At 43.4% G+C, this 25,213-nt stretch overlaps 1 protein-coding gene across 1 annotated transcript in view; it reads right to left on the bottom strand.

Moving 5' to 3' along the window:
- SLC4A11 (solute carrier family 4 member 11) overlaps positions 1 to 25,213 on the bottom strand; it is a 193,345-nt gene that overhangs the window by 107,723 nt on the left and 60,409 nt on the right. The window contains exon 2 of the mRNA XM_054990374.1: positions 5,668 to 5,820. Within this exon, the coding sequence (XP_054846349.1) occupies positions 5,668 to 5,820 (153 nt within the window). The remainder of the gene's footprint in view (positions 1 to 5,667; positions 5,821 to 25,213) is intronic.

The raw sequence follows: 25,213 nt of genomic DNA, 5'->3' as shown, positions 1-25,213 counted from the left end.
CCTATCCGCTGGCGCCTATACAGTGACTGTAAGCACGAACCACAAAGGTGAAAAACCTCAGTTCTGTTCTGGCAGACAACACGGTTGTTCGTCACACTCCCAAACCTGAGAGGCCTTGCCGAGGAGTCATTTAATATTAACTTCCTTTGTTTTAAGTCCAGTCACTGGCTCTGCCAAGAGCATGTAGAAATTGTGTGCACGCATTCAAATGAACTTTTCCACCAGGATTTAAATGGCCCGGCTGACTTGGCAGCCGGTCATCGAGTTTACCACGGTGGACCAAAGAGTCCCAGCAGACAAGAAAATTAAGCGCTGAAGCAAAGACGGGAGGAATATTCTGAACACGCACAAAACTTGGAGACTAAGAGACTCAACCCCGGCTGCTCAAGTTTTCTTGTGAACATGGTTGACTATCCTGGAACACTCTACCCCACCGTCTTTGGGGGATGTGCCAGCACTACTTGTAAAAATGCTTACCTCCAGGGCTTTTTTTCAGCAGGAACATGATGGAACAGAGTTCTGGCACCTCTTGAAAATGGTCACATGGCCGGTGGCCCCGCCCCCTGATCTCCAGACAGAGGGGAGTTGAGATTGCCCTCCACGCCGCTGGAGCGGCACGGAGGGCAATCTAAACTCCCCTCTGTTTGGAGATCAGGGGGCGGGGCCACCAGCCATGTGACCATTTTCACCGAGGACGATTTAAACTTTAAAAAACTCCCCCCTTGTTCCAGCTGACCACAAGTGATGTCATTGTGCGGTCCTGAGTTCCACCACTGAGTTCCACCACCTCTTTTCCCAGAAAAAAAGCCCTGCTTACCTCTAACGCTCTCACTGACTTCACTGATGCCCTCACTTGCCATCACCGGACTAAATCTGGCAACAATTCCTGATTGGGTAGAACTTCCATGCAGCTGACCCAGGAAGGAGGCAGCAGAAGCCAAGCAAAGAGCAGTGCACCAGAAACAGGGCTTTTCTTTTCAACCCCTCCAAACGTTTTTCCTTTTCTACCCCTTCAAAGATTTCTCGTTTCCACAAAAGAACACTCAGCATTATCAAGATTAACAATACGTGAATTTTCAGAGCAACTCTGGCAACATTCTAAAGGGACTTTTCATAAATGGCAGGAACCATATTCAAACAGCGCGTGCTTGTCAACTAAATGAAAGACATCCAAACTTCTGTTACATTTTCAAATCACTCGCCTGATTTTTTTTACAATGTTCAAACGCTTGGAAGCCATACCCGGGAGTCTAAAACGTGCGCGGTAAGCAACAGCGCCATGAAAAATGTCTAGCTGAGCAAACCTTCAGCAGCTGGGAATGAACACGTCATTCTGTATGCACACGGGGTGGGGCATTTAAGCTTTTGTTTATCCCGATTGCAAATTAACATTTTGTTTATCTCAATTCAAACTCTGGGATGCATATGCTATCATGCAAATCATTCCAGACAAATGTTCTCTTGGAACCGGGCTACGGGAAGGGGAATTTTACATATTTTCCAAGCACTTCAACCTGCATCGAGGAGCGTGAAAACTCGGACATGACGCTTGCGAGCAAACAAGGGGATTGGACTTTCTGCTATATAACTTACAAAATGGGCCTCTTACAAAATGTTTTTTTAAACCGTGGGCTTGTGCATTAGAAAGACTGAGTGCCTTGAAGAGTATATCCCTAAACCAGGGGTCTGCAACCTGTGGCTTTATAGCCAAATGTGACTCGGTATAGAACCTAACATGAATCTATAACGTGAAGAAAATTAGGGTATACTGGATGGTTGAATAACCAGGATGCGAAGAGAATGGCAGGCAATGATTTTCACAGACTAAGAGGTTTCTTAAAGATAGTTTATAGAAAGGGAAATAATAGAGATGAACAGCAGTCAGTAATCCAAGTTCAAAGCATAACGCTCCTGCAAATAGTTACCAATTATTGTGGGACCTCACACATGCCACTTCCTAATAACAGGCGCACAACAGCTAATATTTGGATTGCAGAAACGGTATGGATTATTGATCAACAAGTCCCATTAACAGTGCAATCCTACGCAGAGTTACTCCAGTCTAAGCCCATTGCAATCAATTGGCTTAGTCTGGAGTAAGACTCCTCAAAACTGCACGGTAAGTTGTATATTTCCAGCTAGACAACAAGTCACATAACAGTACAATCCACACGAGAGTTACTCTACTCTAAGTCCATTGATTGCAATGGGCTTAGACTGGAGTAACTCTCCTTAGGATTACACTGTAAGTTGTATATTTCCAGCTAGACAAGTCACACAACTGTGCAATCCACAGGAGAGTTACGCCAATCTAAACCCATTGATTGCAATGGGCTTAGACTGGAGTATCTCTCGTTAGGATTGCATTGTAAATTGTATATTTCCAGCTCGACAACAAGCCACATAACAGTGCAATCCTAAACAGAGTTACTCCAGTTTAAGGCCACGGCAATCAATGGGCTTAGTCTGGAGTAACTCTCTTTAGGATTGCACGATAAGTTGTATATTTCCAGCTAGACCACTGGCTCTTTGTTGATCTCTTACTCTGAACTTTCACATCATTTGGCTCTTTAATTAAAAAAGGTCGCTGAACCCCCCCCCTGCTCTATAAGGGCTGCTTTCTTGCAGAAAAAGGGAATGCCTGCATCACCAGTCCAAATGGTCACCGGCTGCCAAGGGGCCATCTTCTAGGCATTGTCCCTCATACGTTACATTGTCACAGAAGAGACGGGAGGGCAAACATTAACTGCTTCCAAAAGCAGCATGGGAAACAGCCCTAGACAAACTGGGGGGAAAAAATTCTTTAAGCAAGGTGCACGAAGGCTCTATTCATTCCAGCTGGGTGTTTTCTCTGGAGCTGAACAATGGCATTCACCAGGGCAAGAATTTCCAAATAGCCCAAAGGCATATAATGGCACAATCGATCACATAAACAGAAAAAAAGCAAACACTCCCGGCCCAGCAACCACACAATAAGTGGTCTACATTCCCCCACCCACGCCAGTCCCTAAATAGAGAGGAGCTAAATTTAGTCACTGCTAGACTCATAGTTAACATTTATATATTCCACAAAAAAAAAAAAGTATTTCACATTCAGAGAGGAAAACAAATACTTCGATGCGTGGTAAGAAAACATTTAATCGGCGTATTTGATGGCTACTTCCAAGAAATGCAGACAGTCTTTATGGGGGTGGGAGAGAAATGCAGCAGGCATCGTGATAAGAGAGTCAGAAGTGATTTATAACTGGCAAGGCCAGTTCTGGGAACAGCGGAACAAACCCACCCGCAAGGCCCATTTTGATCTTAGAAGGCCATGTCTGTGCATTCCCTACAGTGGGGAAATAGTACGGGCAGGGCAGTGAAAGCTACCATGGACTGCTGCTTTGGTTTGCACACACAAAAAACGGCAGCGTGGCTGGCTCTGCGTGCATGGGTATACGTATATGCATGCACGCGCACACTTTTTTGGCCTCGTTTCACATCTGGAGCCCTGAAGTTCACCAAACCACTAACCAATGGTATGGTATAGTTTATTAATACGGTCTAGGACCAGCTCAGAACATCCAAAACTGTTCCTTTGAATAAAATGCATTAAACTACAACACATAAAACATGGTTTAAAACTTGATTTACACACAAAATTCTTTGGAAATAAAATAATATTTGTTAAAAATCAGTCCTACTTCTTACTATTTCCTTGCGAATTTTACACGCTGCAGCGAGAAATCTGGTACAGCAGTAATCAATGGGTGAACACACCTAAGAGCAGTTTCCTTCTAAGTTCCAAATTGGAACAGCCTGCAATGGGCCACTGCCAGACTCCTTTATCGTAAGAACACTGTGTGGGTACAATCAAAAAGAGTCCAGTAGCACTTTTAAGACTAACTGTAGCATTAGCTTTCAAGAATCACAGGTCTCTTCGTCAGATGCATGGAAGGTAAGAAGAAACTGGTCAGATATATAGGTGGAGAGGGGAGGGGGGAGTAGATATATCTGACCACCTATATATCTGACCTAGATAGATAGATAGACAGACAGACAGACAGACAGATCTGACCACCCACTCCACCTATATATCTGACCAGTTTCTTCTTACCCTCCATGCATCTGATGAAGAGAGCTGTGGCTCTTGAAAGCTTATGCTACAGTAAAGTTGGTTAGTCTTAAAGGAGCTACTGGATTCTTTTCGATTTTGCTACTACAGACTAACACGCCTAACTCCTCTGGATCTGTGTGGGTACAGTACCTCCTTGCCAGTACTTCCCAGAAGGCATCATTCTCATTCATTTCTTGCTCACCTCAATGAGGCATGTGTGGGCACCCGTTGTTATGTGGATACTGTCAACAGACAGGCAGGTGGAAATTTATCCCAATTTTCTGATAACATTCTAGCGGTTTTACGCATCGTGCCTTGGGGCTGGACCTGAGGTTGGTTCTTCTGTTTACACGATCAATCCTGCCATTATATGCCTTATTGAGTATACACCACACACAATCCGTTTCAAATAAATCCCCAACAATGCCGCCTTGCGATACTGTTGCAACACAAGCAAGCTCCTGTTTCCACAACAAGACTTCAAGAGGGCACAACCGATGTCTATCGGGTGCCCTGACAGTTCTGAACAGCTCACAAATTGTTCCGTTAAGTTCTAACGTTTCAGAGGCGAACTCGGGTTTTCTCGGCTTTTACAGATCTACTCCTGAAGATCCAAATGTTTGGAAGAACACATGAACTGGCAAGAAGTAGCACTTTACCCCGTTGCTTCCTTTCTTATTGGACCAGTACACAAATTTACACAGATCTCTGCATTATCGGTTTGGGGAGGGCACCCCTGTCCCTACGATGGCAGGAGTCGTTACCAGGAGAGCCTTCTTTCGTCTACATTTGGTTAGTAGACTTTTTCGATCATAGCACCTAAGCTGTGAAACAGTCTTCCGGAGTGAGTCTGGAGGGTACCCACGTAAATTCGCATCAACAGACCTTGCAAGGCCACTCCGTTTCAACAAGCCTTCGCCTGAAGGGTGTGCATGCCCTAAGTAAGGCCAGAAATTGCTTTTTTCCCCTTAATAAATTTGTATCCATCCGTGCTATTTGGAACTAAACAGGTTTTGCACTATCATTCTTCGTACTATCTTTAAAAGCAAATTTTAGTTCTGCAAAAATACAAACAAAAAACAGAGAGGAAAAAACTCACCATGTATCAGGCTGTGTTATTATCTTTTCAACTTGTGCTTGCTTGGCCTGGTAGCCATATTTAGGAAGCCCGCCAGTTTATTCATTAAACCATTCTTACCATGCCTTTCCCCATACATCAAGGCAGCTTACAAAATGATTTTAAGAATTCTAAATTAAAACCAAGATAACACCGCCCCCCCCCCCGCCGCTTTAAAAGATGCCTGCTCTTAAGAGACACCCTTCGGACACCCCTGTGAAGAACTTAGATTATGCAGTCAAAGTCCAACACAGGAGCTCAACCACCACCACATATAGGCCTATGCAACATGTGTTGTTCTCTGGGGTAAACATGGGAACGGCATTGCAAACTGTTTGATACATGTGAAAGGCCCAACATGAAAGATCAAAACTGACTGATGAAGCCTAACATGAAAGATGAAGACTGCAACACGATTGGCCCATCCCGGAAACCGAAACTGCAGCACCCTTACCTGTAACATTCTGTTGTACGTCCAAGTTGACATTCACAAAGAACCTGATGCTGTCCCCAGATACAATGGAGGAATTGACCGTGTCGAAGAGTTCCTCTCCGCCTCCTTCGTCCTTGTTCTCGCAGGCATCGTCCGTATCGCATTTAAGGTAACCTGCAACAAGAGAGTCCGTTTTATTTTCTGCACCTTGAGAAGGCAAAGCCAGATCTTAACAAAAGCGCTGCCTTATCAAGTGGTTTTCACGGGCAGAGCCAAATGAGTGTTTTGTTCTTTGTGGGCCAATTTCTTCCCCAAGAAAGTTCCCAAGATTATCTTTTGAGCGAGTCAAAAGAATCTCGGATTGAAAGTGGGGTTGCGGGGAGTGGGGGGAGTGGAAAGTGCCAGCTTAAAAGTATTACCGGTTCAGAAGAGAATCCTGCCTTCCCGGCCACGTTACTGCATATCCTTTTAATTACAGCTATCGGGACTTTTCAGGCAAGTATTTTGGACCCAAAGAATCGCATCCTCTGAGTTGGCAGGGCTGTCAAGAGCTACCATGGGCCCCAGAGAAAAATAGCACCCTCTCCTCTTGGAAACCCAACCTTAGAGATAATTTCAAAACAAACTTAGATTTCCATCCCACACATGAAGCTGCCTTGTACTAAATCAGACTGTCGGTCCATCAAGGTCAGTATTGTCTACTCGGACCGGCAGGGTCAGGCAGAGGGTCTTTCACATCACCCATTGCCTGGTCCTTTTAACTGGAAATGCCGGGATTTGAACTCGGGACCTTCAATGTGCAAAGCAGAGGCTCTTCCACTGAGCCACAGCTCCTCCCCTCTTTAGCTGCCATCATACCCTAATCTGGATGCAAGGACAGCAGCTCCCATTGCACAGAATATTCTCCCTTCCTACTGTGATCTTGAGCAGTTGGTGGCACCCCAGGAAAGGTGTGGGGTCTTACAATGGCCCACAGTGTAAGGGGCAATTGGTTGAAATCTCATGCCTGTAGAAGTTTTGAAAAGCAAACACTGCTAGGTATCATAAGCATTCAATGAGGACTCGTTGATAATATGACCATAGATCCAGAGGAGTTAGCCGTGTTATTCTGTAGTTGCAAAATAGTAAAGAGTCCAGTAGCACCTTTAAGACTAACCCACTTTATTGTAGCATAAGCTTTCGAGAACCTCAGCTCTCTTCGCCAGAAGCATCTGACGAAGAGAGCTGTGGTTCTCAAAAGCTGACAGTACATCTGATGAAGAGAGCTGTGGTTCTCAAAAGCTGACAATGCATCTGACAAAGAGAGCTGTGGTTCTCGAAAGCTTATGGTACAATAAAATTCGTTGATAATATATAACCCTTAAATGCATACCAATGATACCAGAGTGGGATAGCAGTGTAAGTGGTTGATGCTGCTGTCAGAGGTACTGTAGAGTCAGTACCCACGGCACCACATTCAATGCCGCACTCCAGTTCTCAGCAGAGCTGCGAGGGGGGAGATATATTTTCCTAGAGGTGCCAGGAATTGAACCCAGTACCTTCTGCATGTAGAGCAGAGGCTGTTCCACTGAGCCACAGCCCCTCACTCTGGTCCCCAGCGCTTGGAGACACTACAGTGCAATTCTGAGTCTATTCTTTGGTTTGAACGTAACAAGACAGGCAAGCCGATGCAGAAGAGACAATGCTGCGGTCATACAGGAAGATTCCAGTTCAAATCCCTGCACCAGGGCAAGGTGACCTCGGGCATCACGACCTCTTGACTCAAACCTGCTAAACAAGCACTGCAGGGTGATGAAATTGTGGGTCACCCTGATCCCAGAGGACTGAGGAGGGGAAGGCAAAGAAACCCAAACAGGCAACTACGTGACAACCAGCGCCGCTTCCCAAAAGAGGAGGGATGCAGACGGAAGACATAATGCAATTAGCAGACAATATCGCCTTAATTTTACCAGGCCCACGCAAAAACATCGGGCTGATTTGAGAGGTGACCAATGACCCCATTCAGCGTTATTATGTGCACGAGGAGCACCGGTGGGACGCGACGGCCTCCTCGAGGGGAGAGGGAGAAACGATCATAGCTGCACTGAGTTGCTCAGCTCCAAATTCAGAAGCTTACTTAAGCCACATTTGCTTATCCGTTTAAAAAACAGCAGGCGTTCAATCGAGGAGCGTTTTGAAGCTCTGGCTGAAGGGCATCCTTCGGAAAAACCACACTTACTAGAACATTTATCCAGAGGAGCGAGCCGTGTTTGTCTGTAGTAGCAAAATAGTAAAGAGTCCAGCAGCACCTTTAAGACTAACCAACTTTATTGTAGCATAAGCTTTTGAGAGTCACAGCTCTCTGCATCTGACAAAGAGAGCTGTGGCTGTCGAAAGTTGACGATGCATCGGACGAAGAGAGCTGTGGCTCTCGAAAGCTGACTCCCTCTCCCTGACTCCATGAGGGCTCCCTCTATCATATGTGGTGGTCGTGTGAGGTAGCCAGGCAGTACTGGGGGGAAATAATAAGAGAAATGAGTGAAATTTTACAATTTCAAATTAATAAGAACCCAGAACTCCTGCTACTGAACTTGGGAATGGAGGGAATTCCAGCCCAACACAGGACGTTGATATTTTATATGACAGCAGCAGCTAGACTTTTGTATGCGCAAAAATGGAAAGTACAAGAAGTGCCAACTATTGAAGATTGGACTTACAAATTGCTGTATATGGCTGAAATGGACAAGATGACAAGAAAATTGAGAGATCTGGACTCAGGGCAGTTCAACACAGACTGGGAGAAGCTGAAACAATACCTGGAGAAGAAATGGGAGGTGGGAGGAAAACTGTGGCAGTTTGAGAACTACTGAAGTATTGAAGTAGAGGGGGGAGACTTTACCGGGGGGAGAAGAGATAAATGTGAATTAATAAGCAGTCAGATTAATAGATTGACATATATATAGATATATATAGGTTAACAAACAGAACATAGAGAAAATAATTAATTATAAGGACTAAATATAAGGAGCGATTAACTAACAATATTTTCTTTTTTTTCTGACAAGTTTTGTACCAAACTGAATGTCTGAAGATATAGATGGGTCAAATTGATTGACTACGTGAGGAGAGATATATAGAACTATTATAAAAAGATAGAATGAGTAATATATAGAGAGAATAAGTCAAATTGTTTGATATAAACGAATGTATGATCTATGGTTTATGATATATAGAAATACCTGAAATTGAAAAATTGGGATAAATTGTTTATCTAAGATGGAAACAAAGGCTTACAGTTTGGGCATATAATGTTAAAAATAGTTAAGGATGTACTGCTTAGAATAATGGAGAATATATATTTGTTTTAGATAGAGGAAGCTAATAAAAGTAAGGGAAAGGGGACAAAGGGTTGGAAAGCTGTTGGAAGTCAACAAAAAGGGGGGGAAAGGGAGGGGGTTAGAGATGAAAAAATTGGGGAAAATTGAATGTAAATGTGGAAATAATGGATTCTAACCCAATAAAAATTTTTCAAAAAAAAAAAAAAAAAGCTGACAATGCATCTGACGAAGAGAGCTGTGGCTGTCAAAAGCTTATGCTACAATAAAGTCGGTTAGTTTCAAAGGTGCTACTGGACTCTTTACTATTTAAGAACATTTTTGCAGACGGATAGATCCGTTGCAGTCAAAATGTCTGACAGCCGCAGCATTCCAAGAGCATATGGTTGCCTTCGATGATACAGAGACCCAAACGGATAGGTCGTTCCAGGGCTTTTTTTCTGGGAAAAGAGGTGGTGGAACTCAGTGGTGGAACTCAGGGCTGCACAATGATGTCACTTTGGGTCAGCTGGAACAAGGGGGGAGTTTTTTAGCATTTAAATCGTCCTTGGTGAGAATGGTCACATGGCCGGTGCCCCCGCCCCCTGATCTCCAGACAGAGGGGAGTTTAGATTGCCCTCCATGCAGCAGCGTGGAGGGCAATCTAAACTCCCTTCTGTCTGGAGATCAGGGGGCGGGGCCACTGGCCATGTGACCATTTTCAAGAGGTGCCGGAACTCCATTCCATCACGTTCCTGCTGAAAAAAACCCTGCTTCGTTCCAACAATACAAACTGCCACCACGCAGTTCCAAGAGACTTCCCCCTTCTTGTCAACAACACCTGAAAAGCTCATCCCATGACATCACCAGATGGCAAATGTTCCCATCTCACTGGCTGCCACTGAAGCGAAAACTTGCCGTATTACTGACTGGCATTAGAGGTTGAATGTTCTCTCAAGTCATGCGGGTGGAAGGAAGTGGAGGAAAAAATGACAGAGGGGTGCCATTTTGAGAAGGGCATCTCTGGCATGTATGCAATATGCCATTCCAGGTTGGTGCCTTCCTCTAGAAATGAAGACTTCCATTCAATTCTACCCTATATGATTGGGAGGGGCTGTGGCTCAGCAGTGGAGCATCGGCTTGGCATGCAGAAAGTCCCCAGTTCAAATCCCAGCATCTGCATTTAAAAGGAGCAGGTAATAGTTAATGTGCAAAACAGTCACCCGAAACCCTGGAGAATCACTGTCAATCAGAATAGACAACATTGACTGTGATGGCCTGATGGCCTGATTCAGCATAAAGCAGCTCCATCAGTTTTCATGTGTAGTGTCGGTCAAATCAGAGTTAGGGTGATGGGGAAAGAGAGGGTAGATAGCCCCTCCCGCTTAGAAAAGATAAGCTTTGGCCTATCCAACTATACACACCTTTGCCAAAGCATTTTCCATAATATTCAAGACAGGACCGCTCACATCATACTTTGGTCACATCATGAGAAGACAAGATTCTCTGGAAAAGTCAATAATGCTGGGAAAAGTAGAAGGCAGTAGGAAAAGAGGAAGACCCAAAATGAGATGGCTGGACTCAATCAAAGAAGCCTCGTCCTCCAGTTTGCAAGGTCTGAGCAAGTCTGTTAATGATAGGATGTTTTGGAAGTCTTTTATTCATAAGGGTCGCCATAGGTTGAAGGCGACTTGACGGCACATAACACACACGCTGCTCATATGGGAAACTCTCTTCGAAGTTTGGAAGTTCATTTTGCTGTCTTCATGCCAAAATCTTGGTTGTAAATATGTTTTGATCAATTATACGGCGTGCAAAGCTTCATTTTAATTTCTCACTCCATCATGTTTCTTCACACAGACAGGCAGCACGGTGCAGTGGTTACCAAATTTCATTAGGAGGGAAACTGAGCCCTCGTTCAGCCCTGGGTTACCCCGAGCCAATCACACATTCTCAGCCTAACCTACCTCCCAAAGGTGTTGTGAGGGTAAAATATATGCCTCCCGGAGCTACTTAGAGGAAGCGCGGGATAAAAACGTCACCGATTGGCATATGTGGCATTTTTTTGCAAGAGGTGACTGCCTCCAACATCTCAGACTTTTATTAAAACATAATCTCTCATTTTATGAATATTAGCTGGAACTAAATGCAGGTACTGCATTCAGAGGCAGGAGACCGGATATCGATGCTTGCAAGCTTCAGGGGCAACTAGCAGGAGTCAGTAGGCCAGACTAGACGGACCTTTGGTCTAATCCAGAACAAGAGAATCCCAAAAGAACAAATCGGTTACCTCCTTGCCAAACTATCGGGCATTTTGAAACATCTACACTAGGCTTTGATTGCAAGACCAAGAAGCAGGTCAGGGTGAATCTGGGCATAAAATGTCACGCTTGGGAAGGCTGTCAAATGAGCGGACTTTAAAAAAAAACCCTCCTGTGACCTTAAACACACAGCAATGAACTGAATTGGGATTTACAGCTCCAGAAATTCTGTAGTATGCAATTCCTGTCATATGAACGCTGCAGATTTCTTCAGCCAGACTTACAGTTTGCTTTTTTAAAGAGTTGCATTTGGGTCCCCCACCTGAGGTTCCTGCAGACTCACAGTAGCTGTAGCAAAGGGTGTGTTATAAAATATTTTTAAAAAATATTTTAAAATAAAGCAGAATCCCTTAGGGTGGGAGCAAGGCAGGATCTCTGTCTCCCCCCAACAAACAGTTTTCCTCACCGACACAGTTCTGGGAAGGGTGTGTGTGTGTTATGTGCCATCATTCACCTCCGACCTATGGCGACCCTATGAATGAAAGACCCCCCCCAAATGTCCTATCATTAACAGACTTGCTCAGATCCTGCAAACTGGAGGATGTGGCTTCTTTTATTGAGTGCAGCCATCTCGTTTTAGGGCTTCCTCTTTTCCTAGTGCCTTCCACTTTTCCTAGCATTATTGACTTTTCCAGATAATCTTGTCTTCTCATAATGTGACCAAAGAAGGATATTTCCCATTTTTGCTGCTCCATGCTCACAGAACATTCCATGTGAAGTAGCAAAGACGGAGACATAACTCCACCCCAAGTTGGCATGTGCTTTAATTCTACGCTCAGAACTCAATGCCCGGGCACAGACAGGCCTGATCCAGATAGAACCACAGTACACAGGAAGAAGAGGCTTAACATTTTCCCCAGTGTGCCATTTTCCCAACCTGAACCAGCACAGGGGATCCGCAATTTGCCACAACGGAGAAATTCCGTGCAGTGATGACGTCTACATGGAAATTCCCCAACAGGCAAAATACTAGCTCCTGGGGACACTTCTGGCTGGTAAAATGGGTCCTTAGGGCACCAATTCAAATCAGGCCTACACACACCTAGGAACTGAGTGCTTAGCACGTAACTCCAAGCGCACATCTATTGTGCGAAGACATACGTGTCTGTCTCAGGGACTTCGTAATGTGTGAATGAGCCGTTAAGCTGAACAGGACTACCCTCTTGATTTAACGATTTACTTCCTTTTGTCCTCACAACAGCCCTGCAAGGGAGGTTAAGGCTGAGACTGTGTGACTGGTCCAAAGCCAACCAGCAAGCTCCCATGGCAAAGCAGGGATTCCAATCTGGATCTCCACAATCCTAGTTGAATACTCTAACCACTACACCACACCGGTTCTGATCTGACCGTCAGTTGTGAGATCCACAAAGCGCACTGTAGATAACTGCTCACCGTCTTCTGAAATGCCACAAACACTTGAACAAGATCCAACGCTCCCTGCCCGCACATTTTTAATTAAGCAAATTCCTTTTCGAGCATTGACCATCTGCTCAACCGTCGACTGACCCCCCCAGGGCTGCCCTTTTCCATTCTCAGCACCGCTTTCCAAACTGTTCAGAGCGCTTCCCCAGGATCCCTGCCGCCCGTTCTCTACTTCGATTTTACCGTCAAGCGGATTATGTTTGCTTTCCCTCCTTGCTACGGTTCAGCAATTACGAAAAGTGTACTTAAACGCTGGCTGCGGTCCAGAAGCCGAGAATGAAGTTTCCTATCCTGTGCAAAGAATCTACATGACACAGCAAGAGGCAAAGGAAGGCGTTTTGGTTTCAAGCATTGGGGGAAGTGGCTATTTTTTTTTAAGAGTCTGTATTTTTGCAGCCACCTAGATAGAGAGGCAGCATCACAGCCCGTCTGCCTTTTTCCATTCAAAGAGGTCTGCTGTGCAGGGTGGGGGTATTATACTTGGAGGGGGCACCCAGGGCTAAAAGAGCCTGCCCACGATTCAGTATCTTTATGTCACTTCAGAAATGCTTTAAGCACGTGCTACTATGTACTATGCGTTGCTTTAAGTATGATCCTGCAGGGTAGTTCTATGTTGTGTAATATTTATTTATTTATTTATTTATTTATTTATTTATTTTAATAAAAATTTTTATTAGTGAGTGGTAAAACAAAGAAAATTTTGCAAATTTGACACAAATAATCCCATTTTGCCCCCTGCTCTAATCCCCACCCTTTTCCTCCCCCCTCCCTATTGACTTCCAACAGCTTTCCAACCCCTACCCCTTCTTCTTACTTAAATCTATTTCATTTATATTTCCCTACCAACACTAATTCAATATCTCTTATTCTAAGCACATTCTTATTTATACATAACCTCTATCAAACCTACTATCAATATAGTATATCTCGTAATATTTATTTATTTTTTATGTCATTTATGGTCTGCCTTTCTCACTGAGACTCAAGGCGGATTGCACAGTATGAGGTTAATGCAATCAGTATCAAGTAAGTACATTTCAATACAATACCATAAGGTAAACATAGACAAGTTTAAAGACGTAGCATTAGCAAGGATCCAAGACATAGGAGAGATACTGGAGCAAAACATAATCAATTCTAGGACTAACATTAGACAACATGGAGCGCTGGTTGTACATAGGAGAACATATTTAAAGCAGCAGATAATATATAAGGCAAAAATGGTGATGAAGTCTGTGATCCCCAACTCATTAGCGAAGCACCTGAGACCCCCTCCCTACAATACAGCCCTCCCATTTGAGGGATAAGGGTATGGAAATACAGACGAATAACTTGAATGGGAAATAGTCATCCAAAATACACTAAAACTCTCAACCCTCCCCGGCTATAGGATACAATATCTTCGGCGATGAATTAAGTGAGGAGGAAGAGGAAGGAGAATCAAGGAGGAATAGAAGAAGGAGAGGACTCAGAGACTAACTCCTCTTATCCGGATGTGAAGAAACAAGACAAATAGAAGAATGATTCTTACAAGGGACTTCTGCCGAAGATATAGAAACTGTATATGAACTTAGGGAGAGGGGTTGGAGGGCAATGGGTATATATGTACGGGAATAAGGATGTTTTGAAGGAAATGCACAAAAAATATACAATAAAAAAAACATGAAAAAAAAAATACAGCCCTCCCATTTGAGTAAAAAGCCTTTTTTGAATAGTTCGGTTTTGCATCATTTATGGAAAGCCAGGAGAGTGGGGGCTCTTCTGACCTCCTCAGGCAGGTCATTCCACGGGATAGTCAGTCTTAGAATTGCTTATGCTCTTTCAGCATTTCTTCAGCTCTGTATGGGATTTCTGCTGATGTTACGTCTGTGTAAACTCACATTTATTCACAAATTCGTATTTATATACCCTATTATATTGTTTAAGAACTTCCTGACCGCTAGAGCAGTCCCTCAGTGGAACAGGCTTCCTCGGGAGGTGGTGGGCTCTCCTTCTTTGGAGGTTTTTAAGCAGAGGCTAGATGGCTATCTGACAGTAATGCCGATTCTGTGAACCTGGGCAGATCATGAGAGGGAGGGCAGGAAGGGTTACATCAGTGCTTAGTTCTCGTGGCCCCTTCTTACATGCCCAAGATAAGGCCGATTACCAATTTGGGGTGAGGAAGCAATTTTCCGCAGGCCAGTTTGGCTAGGGATCCTGGAGGTGTTTTGCCATCTTCTGGGCATGGAGCAGGGGTCACTGGCAGTGTATGTGTGTGTGGGAGGGGTAGTTGTGAGTTTCCTGCATCATGCAGCGGGTTGGACTAGATGACCTTGGAGGTCCCTTCCAACCCTATGATTCTATGATTCTATGTAATGTCCTTGAAACTAACTGTCCTAATCTCACACTATGTAATCCACTTTGAGTCTCAGTGAGAAAGGCGGACTATAAAAATGACATAAATAAAATAAATATTGTTTTATTTCCCAGTTCTCAAGATCACATGCATTGCAAGACATGGGATGTGGGGTGCCAGATGTATATATCGGGCCCCTAGAAAGGATGCTTGAGCATTATGTAGAGGGGAGGGAAAACTGGGCATACCTAACCTCAGGGCTTTTTTTCTGGGAAAAGAGGTGGTGGAACTCAGTGGGTTGCCCTCGGAGAAATGGTCACATGGCTGGTGGCCCCGCCCCCTGATCTCCAGACAGAGGGGAGTTGAGATTGCCCTCCGCGCCGCAGAGCGGCGCGGAGGGCAATCTCAACTCTCCTCTGTCTGGAGATCAGGGGGCGGGGCCACCAGCCATGTGACCATTTTCAAGAGGTTCCGGAACTCCGTTCCACCACGTTCCAGCTGAAAAAAAGCCCTGCCTAACCTGTCAGCTGCCTTTTGCCTTCTTCCCCATCCCATACAGAATTCCAAACCCATGTTGGTAAGAAATGCTGCCAATACATTGGACATGCATTTCACTGGCTCAGGGACAGAGAGTGTTGGTTGAAGGCTGGGACAGACACACAGGACAGGCAGGGGGCAACAGAGGCAAATCTCACTGCCAGAACCTCTTATAAAAGGCTTAGGAATATCAAACCTAGTGGGCAGTCTCCAGTCTTCTCCGCCATAGTGTCCTATACAGACCACATTATGTGGGAGAGTCCCTTCTTAGACGAAATAAAAACCTCCTTATACCAACAGACACTGAAAAAGCTTTCCAGGTCAGGCATGCTTGGCTCGACGCACCCCTAACGTTCTCATTTCTTCCTGATGTCCCTTCACTTCTAACTCGTGTTCACCTTGTATGTACCCCCCTCCCCGAAAGAGCTGAATCTATATTTGAAATTATACACAAGCTCTTTTTTTTGAAAAGTTTTTTATTGGGTTAGAACATTATTATTTTTGCATTACAATCAATTTTCCCCTAATTTTTCGTTTCTAACCCCCTCCCTTTCCCCCCCTTTTGTTGACTTCCAACAGCTTTCCCACCCTCTGTCCCTTTTCCCTTACTTCTGTTAAATTCCTCTATCTAAAACAGATATACATTCTCCATTATATTAAGCAGTGCATCTTTAACTCCCTTACTTATTATACACCCAAACTATACGTCTTTAGATAAACAATTTATCCGATTTTCCAGTTTTGAATATTTCTATATAAACCTATATATCATAAACCATAAAAATTTCCCACATTTAAATCAAACAATTTGATTTGTTCTTTATGTATTACTCATTTCATCTTTTTATGGTAATTCTATATAACTCCTCAGATACTCAATCAATTTAACTCTTCTATACATTCAGTTTGGTGCATATAAATCTTGTCAAAGAAAGAAAATATTGTTAGTTACTCAATCCTCATGTTTAAACCTTATCATTAATTATTCTCTATCAGTTAACCTATACATATCTATATATATCTCAATCAATTAATCTAACTGCTTATAAATTCACATTTCTCTTCCTCCCCCGGTAAAGTCACCCCTCTCTTTTATACTTTTATTATACTTCAGTAGTTCTCAAACTGCCACAGTTTTCCTCCCACCTCCCATTTCTTCTCCAGATATTGTTTCAGCTTCTCCCAGTCTGTGTTAAACTGCCCTGAGTCCAGATCTCTCAGTTTTCTTGTCATCTTGTCCATTTCAGCCATATACAGCAATTTGTAGATCCAATCTTCAATAGTTGGCACTTCTTGTACTTTCCATTTCTGCGCATACAAAAGTCTAGCTGCTGCAGTCATATAAAATATCAACGTCCTATGATGGGCTGGAATTCCCTCCATTCCCAAGTTTAGCAGCAGGAGTTCTGGGTTCTTATTTATTTGAAACTGTAAAATTTCACTCATTTCTCTTATTATTTCCCCCCAGAACTGCCTAGCTACCTCACACGACCACCACATATGATAGAGGGAGCCCTCATGTTTCTTACATTTCCAGCATTTATTAGAAGTATTCAAGTTCCCTAGCGCAATCTTCTTTGGTGTCATGTACCAACGATAGATCATTTTGAAAATGTTCTCTTTAATATTGATACATGTCGTTGTCTTCATTGTAGTTTTCCACAAGTATTCCCATGCCTCCATTGTTATTTCTTTATTAAAATTTATAGCCCATTTCATCATCTGTGTTTTAACTATCTCATCCTCAGTATACCATTTCAACAATACTTGGTATACCTTGGATATTCTTTTCTTGTCTTCTTTAAGAAGGGTCTGCTCTAGTTCCGAGTTCTCTGTTCGTATGCCCCCTTTTACAGAGTCCGAATTGTATAAATCTCTAATCTGTCTGTACTGGAACCAATCGTAGTTAGGTGATAGTTCCTCTTGTGTCTTTATTCTAAGTTTAGATACTTCAATTTTAGTTATTTCTTTGTATGTTAAACATTGTTGTTCATTATCAACCGCTCTCGGATCTATCACCTCATATGGAACCACCCACAAGGGGGTTCCTTCTTGTAAGTAGATTCTGTACTTCTTCCAGATTGTATATAAACTTCTCCTTACAAAATGATGTAGGAACATCGAGTTGACCTTTACTTTGTCGTGCCATAGGTATGCGTGCCATCCAAAAAATTTTTTATATCCCTCAAGGGCTAATAGTTTCTTATTCTTTAACGTCATCCACTCTTTTAACCAAACTAGGCAGATTGCATCATGATAAAGTCTCAGGTTGGGCAGTTGCATTCCGCCTCTTTCCTTTGCATCTTGTAGAACTTTTACTTTCACTCGAGGCTTCTTGCCTGCCCAGACAAAATCTGATATTTTCCTCTGCCATTTTTCAAATTGTTTAGAGTCTCTGATGATTGGTATTGTCTGTAGCAAAAACATTACTCTTGGTAACACATTCATCTTAACTGCTGCAATCCTGCCCAACCATGACAGATTCAATCTATTCCATTTGATCAAGTCTCTCTCTATCTGAGTCCATAATTTTTCATAATTATTCTTGAACAAATCTATATTTTTTGCAGTCAGCTCAACTCCCAAATATTTCACCTTACTAGTTACTTCACAATCCGTTGTTTCCATTAACAATTGTTGTTTCTGCTTAGTCATGTTTTTGCATAATATCTTTGACTTCTTTTTGTTAATGAAGAAACCTGCCAAGTCACCAAACTCCTTGATCTTATCTATCACTTTTGGCATGTTCTCCAATGGATCTTCTACAATTAACATTATGTCATCAGCAAATGCTCTAACCTTGTATGAATAGTCCTTTATTTTCATTCCTCGTATTTCCTCATCTTGTCGTATTTGTATCATCAGAATCTCCAATACTAAAATGAACAACAATGGAGATAACCGGCAACCTTGTCTTGTTCCTTTACTAATCGTCAATTTCTTGGTCAATTCATCATTCACTACAATTGCTGCAGTCTGGTCTCTATAGATTTCTTTAATTGCTCTGATGAATCTTTCTCCCAGTTGTAGCTTTTCCATAGTGGCAAACAAAAAATCCCAGTTTAAATTGTCAAACGCTTTTTCAGCGTCTACAAAGAAGAAACCAACCTCTTTATCACAACGCTTATCATAGTATTCAATAGCATTGATCACTGTCCTTAAATTGTCTCTTATTTGTCTGTCTGGCAAAAAGCCTGCTTGTTCTTCCTCTATGACTTCCGAGAGCCACCCCTTCAGTCTCTCCGCCAGTATCTTCGCAAAAATTTTATAATCATTGTTAAGTAGTGATATAGGTCTGTAATTTTTCACGTTAGTCAAATCTTGGCCCTCTTTAGGGATCAATGATATATTCGCTTCGCTCCAGGTGTCTGGAATTCTTTGATCCCTAAAAACTCCATTCATCACCTCTTTTAGGAATGGTGCCAGTTCATTGGCCATTGTCTTATAAAATTTAGCCGTAAGTCCATCTGGCCCTGGCGCCTTTCCTAGATTTGCAGATTGTATTGCCTTACTTATTTCCTCATCGGTTACTTCACTATTCAACTTATTTCTCCAAGCTTCCGAGATCTCTGGAAGTTTAGTTTTCTCCAAATATGATGCTATTGATTCTTTGGTTACTTCTTTTTTATTATACAGCTTAGCATAAAATTTATAAAAGGCTCTACTAATGGTAGTCTGTTCCAGATACGTTTTGTTTTCTTCACAGATTTTATTTATTATTTTCTTTTCCCTTTTCTTCTTCAATTGCCATGCCAAATATTTCCCAGGTTTATTAGCACCCTCAAAAGCTTTTTGATTCAGTCTTTTAAGGTTCCACTCCAATTCTTTATTACTCATTGCTGTTAACTGTTCTTGAAAAATTTTGATTTCCTGATATACCTTCTTTTTCCCTGGTCTCTTTTTTAGCTGTATTTCTTTGGCTTTTATTTTCTCCTCAATCTCTTGTCTTTTCTCCTCTTTCTTCTTTCTTGCTCTACCATTTAAGTCCATTAGTATGCCCCTTACAACCGCCTTGTAAGCATCCCAAACTTTATTGGTTGGTACTTCTTTATTCACGTTGTATTGTATAAAAAACTTTGTCTCTCTTCTCAGTATTTCCATATTCTCTCTTTCCTGTAACAAATCCTCATTTATTCTCCATGGTTTCCTTTTTCTCTTTTTTCCAAATTTCCACATAATTGGGTTGTGATCTGAGCCTACCATCGGCATTATTTCTACCTCCTTAGTCCATAACGCTAAGTCCTTTGAGGCCCAGATCATATCGATTCTTGATAATGTAAGATGCCTTGCAGAATAAAAAGTAAACTGTTTGGTTTTAGGATATTCTCTCCTCCATACGTCTTCGAGAGTCTCTTGTTGAATCAACTCAAAAAAAAGCTTTGGCAATAGTCCTCTTTTCTTTTGTGCTGTTGTAGTCTTTTTGTCTAGTTCCAAATCTGTCACTCCATTGAAATCTCCAGCAAGAATTATCTGGTCATATACAAGATCGTCTAAATGCTTCCTTAAATCCTCAAAGAAGCTTTCCTTTGCACCGTTAGGTGCATAAAGTCCGACTACCAACACTCTCTTTAAATTCCAATTACATTCCACTGCTACAAATCTAGCTTCCACATCTCTCATAACAAATTTTGGCTGCAGCTCCTCTTTTATGTACAACACCACTCCTCTTTTTTTCTTGTTAGAGGCCGCTACAAATTCTTTGCCCAATTTTCCAGATTTTAAATATTTTACATCCTGTTTTCTAATATGGGTCTCCTGCAAACAAACAATATCACATTTTTGTTTTAGTAGCCAATGAAAAATATTTTTCCTCTTATTCGGTGAGTTTAGTCCATTTACATTCCAAGATAATACTTTACACTCCATATTCATGGTTTTGTTGGTAAGTCTTTTTCATTGTCCTTGATAAATCTCTCCATCTCCCGCTCAGATCTGATACGTTTTTTTGCCCCTCCAAACTCAAAGGACACTCCTTCCGGTAACTCCCATCTGTACCTGATATTCATGTCCTTCAAAGTCTGAATTAGCACTCTATATTTTTTCCTGTCCAGTAACACTGATCTGGGCAGTTCCTTCATTATGATAATCGTCTTGCCATCAATCTCCAATGGATCTTGAAATTGTTTTGTCACAATCCTCTCTTTCATGTTTCTAGTTGTAAACTGCACAATCACATCCCTTGGTAGTTTCCTCTGGGTTGCAATTCTCGAGTTCACACGGTACGCCACATCTAGGATAGCCACAATTTCCTCCTCCTCCTTCCCCAGGTAATCAGCCAACACCTCAGTCATCTGTTCTTGCGCTGACTTCCCTTCCACTTCCGGCAGACCACGAAAACGAAGCTGCTTCTCCATGTGTTTAGTTTCTGCAACTGACATCCTCCCCTTCACCAATCTCATCTCTGTTTGTTGCGTGTCTATTAAATTCTCCATCGCGTCTTCTACTGTTTTAACTCTCTGCTGCGTTCCTTGTAATTCACTACTAATCGTTTCCACGCCTTTTTTCACTTCTGACAGCTCCGACTTTACTGTCTGTGTAACTTCTTTGACCTCTTTAATAAGCTCCAGTTTCGTGTCCTTAAGTTCTTTCATCATGTCTATAAGTTTTTTGTCCAAATTTTCTATCGCCGATTGCCACTCTTTTTTCGACATCGTGGGGCTTGCTTTAGCTCGCTCCCACGAATCTGCTCTCTTCCTTAGCTCCGTGGCGTATATTTAAACGTTTTCCTTTTTTTCAAATGTCCCAATCTTTGCCAAAATTAATTTTTTTTGTATCCAAAATGTCGGGCGTCTTTTCTCTATGGTTTCTCTATGTTATTGTAATCCAAGATGGCCTACTTCCTCTTCCGCTGAAGCCGCGACCCTTCCCCTTTCAAAAATGGCGATTCCCTGCTTCCTGTCCGTCGGCAAGGGCCGCTTCCCTCCAGCCACTCTATTGTTGTTACGCACTTCCTGTCTCCCGTCTTCCCACAGCAGGTCTCGCGATGGTGTCTTTTTCCCACAGCTCCGAAACCACAGGTATTCAAAACAATAGTCCAATTTTTGCAATAACTTCTTTAAATTTAGTCTCTTTTAAAATACAACTCCTGCCGAGTCTTCGCCTCCTTTTCACTAGTCTGTTGCAGTTTAAAAATCTACTTTCTTTCTTCTCTGTTTTTATCAATCTGTCCCGTTTCAAGAGATAGCGATCTTTACCTTCTCTTCAGCTTTCTCGGGTTGTAATCGCTGTTTCGATCTTAAATTCTCCTCTCGACTTCCCTCCCCGATCGAAGCTTGGGTATGTAGGTCTTATGCCAGCCGAATTGGCCCCAAAACTGCCACAGAGATTATAGCCGACCCGTCGCAAGGTGGGACCTCAAGGATCAAGGGGGAGACTCCTTGTGTAGAGCCCCCCCTTGTCCGAGATCTAACTCACCCTAGGGTCTTGAGCGTTCTTTGCCTGCTCCCCGCCTGAGAGCAGTCGGCCGCGGGTTATTTTCACCCCTCCGGCCGGTTAAAACGGCAGTCCGGTCAGCTCCGCAAATGGAGCTGCGTTAGACCTCCATGAATCCCAAACCGGAAGTCAAATTATACACAAGCTCTGCTTGAAAAACATCTTGCTGTACAGCAGCCAGACGAAACTGAATTGCATATTAGAAAAGCCAGGCATTTTTGAACAGCCAAGACGCCGGTGCAGCATATGGCGGCTCGTGCTTTGAATGTCACTGCGGGATATACATATCGCAAATGCCATTAATATTTAAGCCAGCAACTTTTAACAATTCCTTTCAAGTTACCTCTTACCCCCAAGCTCTCCCAGAAAATTGAATTTTGGAGGGGTATGTTTATAGTTTTCTATAAAGGAGAAAGCAACAGAGTTTTCTATAAAGGAGAAAGCAACAGAGTTGAGGAGGGACTATGACGCAGGGGTATACTGAGCAAGCGGAAGGTCTCAACTGTGCAAGCGGAAGGTCTCGACTGAGCAAGCAGAAGGTCTTGACTGAGCAAGCGGAAGGTCTCAACTGTGCAAGCGGAAGGTCTCGACTGAGCAAGCGGAAGGTCTCGACTGAGCAAGCGGAAGATCTCAACTGAGCAAGCGGAAGGTCTCAACTGAGCAAGCAGAAGGTCTCAGTTGAGCAAGCGGAAGGTCTCAACTGAGCAAGCGGAAGGTCTCAGTTGAGCAAGCGGAAGGTCTCAATTGAGCAAGCGGAAAGTCTCAACTGAGCAAGCAGAAGGTCTCAGTTAAGCAAGCGGAAGGTCTCAACTGAGCAAGCGGAAGGTCTCAACTTCAGTCCCTGCCATCTCCAGGGTAGGAGAAGATCTCCATCTATTTGAGACCCCTAGGAGCATCTGCCAGTCACAAGAGATAGTACCGAGCTCAATGTCCCCAGTACAAGATTGTTCCAGATGTTCATATGCTTCCAGAAACTCAAGGGCAGGGAATAAAGGCAAAGTATATCCCCCTCTTTCCACAGCATGTGGTACACACACTCAGTTTGTGGAAGTTCTGTCCAGGAGAGGCCATGGCTCAGTGTTTGAAAACCTGCTTTGCCTGGAGAAGGTCCCAGGTTCAACCCTCAGCGTCTCCCCCTAAGGAATCTTAGGTTCCAGCTGTTGGCATGAGATCTTGGGGAGCTCCTGCCAGGCAAAGCAGACAGCCCTGGCATTAGATGGACCACCCGATTGAGAAGAATGCAGCTTCAAGGAGCAGAGCACCTGCCATGCATGCAGACGGCCTTCAGGTTCAGTCCCTTGCATCTCCTGTTAAAAGATCACAGATATCCGGAACTGGCAAACACCTTCCTCAGTCTGAGACCCCAGGAAGCTTCTGCCAGCCAGAGTAGACAGCACTGAAGCAGACAGGCTGAGAGCCTGACAGCTTTGTATGAGGACTGGCACCTATGGTTCAGAGTACGCGGCGGGGAGACAAACGGACCATGGTTCAGTTTAGGACAAGGTTAACTTCATATGTTTAGAGATGCCGGCCAACAAACTGTAGTGTAAGCTTCACAGCCAGCACCATTAAAGATGGTGAGAGGCAGTGTTGTGTAGCGGCTAGAGTGATGGACTAGGATCTGGGTGACTCAGGTTTGATTCCCTGTTCTACCACAGAAGCTCACTGGGTGACCTCGGGCCAGCCATCTCCTCTCAGCCAAACCTACCTCCTTACAGGGTTGAGAGAGAAAAACTGGGGAGGAGAATGACATAAGCTGCTTTGGGGAGAAAAACAGAGTATCGATAAAGTAAAATAAAATAAGGAGCAAGCTTTAACGGCAGAAAAGTTCTTATCTAAGTACTGGAAGTACTAGCCACAGAAAATCCACGGGTTGCTGATTTGGAACTAGATGTTTCTGCAGTGTAGCTCAATAGTAACCCTAAAATACCCTTCTGGTTTGCCTTTCCCTTCAGTTCAGAAGCCTCTTCCGGCTTTCCTCCGAGACACCACCCTGTGCCTGTGCAGAACTGCAAATCAGATTCTTTCAGGTAAGATTGTTCTTGCATAGTTTTCAATAAGATCAATCTCGGCTGCGGTTCGGCTGTGTCAATGACACAGAAATCTCCAGTGGGGTAAGTTGTGTTAGTCTGTTGCAACAGACACAAAAAAATTCCAGCGGCACCATAAAGAACGCCCCTTTTATTTTAGCATATGCTTTCAAGCGCTTCAGACCATGAGAGTTTATGCTACAATAAATGCATTAATTTTTAAGTTGCTACAGAACGTTATTTCCAGCTCTGGACCTTATACAATGACAGATCTCAACATTCCAAAGGGTAGCAAAAATAACTACGAGTTTGTGGCACTTTAAAGACTAACAAAATTTTATTCCAGGGTATTTGTGGACTACAGGTCTCTTCTTAAAGCACCAGATTTACTGCATAGGAGACGATGGGTGAAAATCCTGTCCAGTTCATTCAATAGGACAGCTGCTGTCCCATGTTGTTTTCACGCACTGCATGACGCGTAAGTCGGCATGCGTATGTATACATACTTGGAATCATCGCACATGTTAATTTGCATGGCTGCCTCTTGAGCGGCTGGCAAATCGTGGGACGGCGTCAACGCAGCTGGAAGACAGGCTGGGGCAAACTTGCTGCAGGACTGAAGTACTAAGGGCCCACGTATGCCTCCCAAAGCTAAGCAAGCAGGGCTTTCTCTGGGGCCGGATCACGCAGCAAATCCGTTTGCAAATTAAAGCGCATCAGCGAACGGCAGTGGCTAAATCTACAGGCCGAAACAAAACAAGAAACAGAGAAACTTCTAACAGAAGCTTCCTATTTTCTCCCCTATTTCTTCACTCACCTGCAATTAAAACCAGTCTTATGGCAGGCCAAAGACTTAACTCAATCGGCCGCTAAGGCTGCAAAACCTTGTTCTAACCCCCACAACAGCCCTGTATGGTAGGCCCATAGTACTCTCCCCATATTGCAGACAGAAGCAGGGATGAGGCTGAGACAGAATGGCTTACCTAAGGCCACCCAGTATTTGTGGCAGCAGTCGGGTTGTCCCTCCGGGTTAGGAAATTCCTGGAGATTTTGGGGGAGGTGGAGTCTGGGAAGGGTAGAGTTTGAGGAGGGGAGGGACCTCAGCAGTATATAAAACCATAAAGTCTACCTTTCAAAACAGCCATTCTCTCCAGGGAAACTGATCTCTGTGACCTGGGTCGAATCCACATTCACCCA

Source organism: Eublepharis macularius, chromosome 10 (genome assembly GCF_028583425.1).
Source record: "Eublepharis macularius isolate TG4126 chromosome 10, MPM_Emac_v1.0, whole genome shotgun sequence".
Lineage (NCBI taxonomy): Eukaryota > Metazoa > Chordata > Lepidosauria > Squamata > Eublepharidae > Eublepharis > Eublepharis macularius.
Note: the sequence above shows the minus strand (reverse complement) of the source record. Positions and strands in the feature narration are given on the sequence as shown.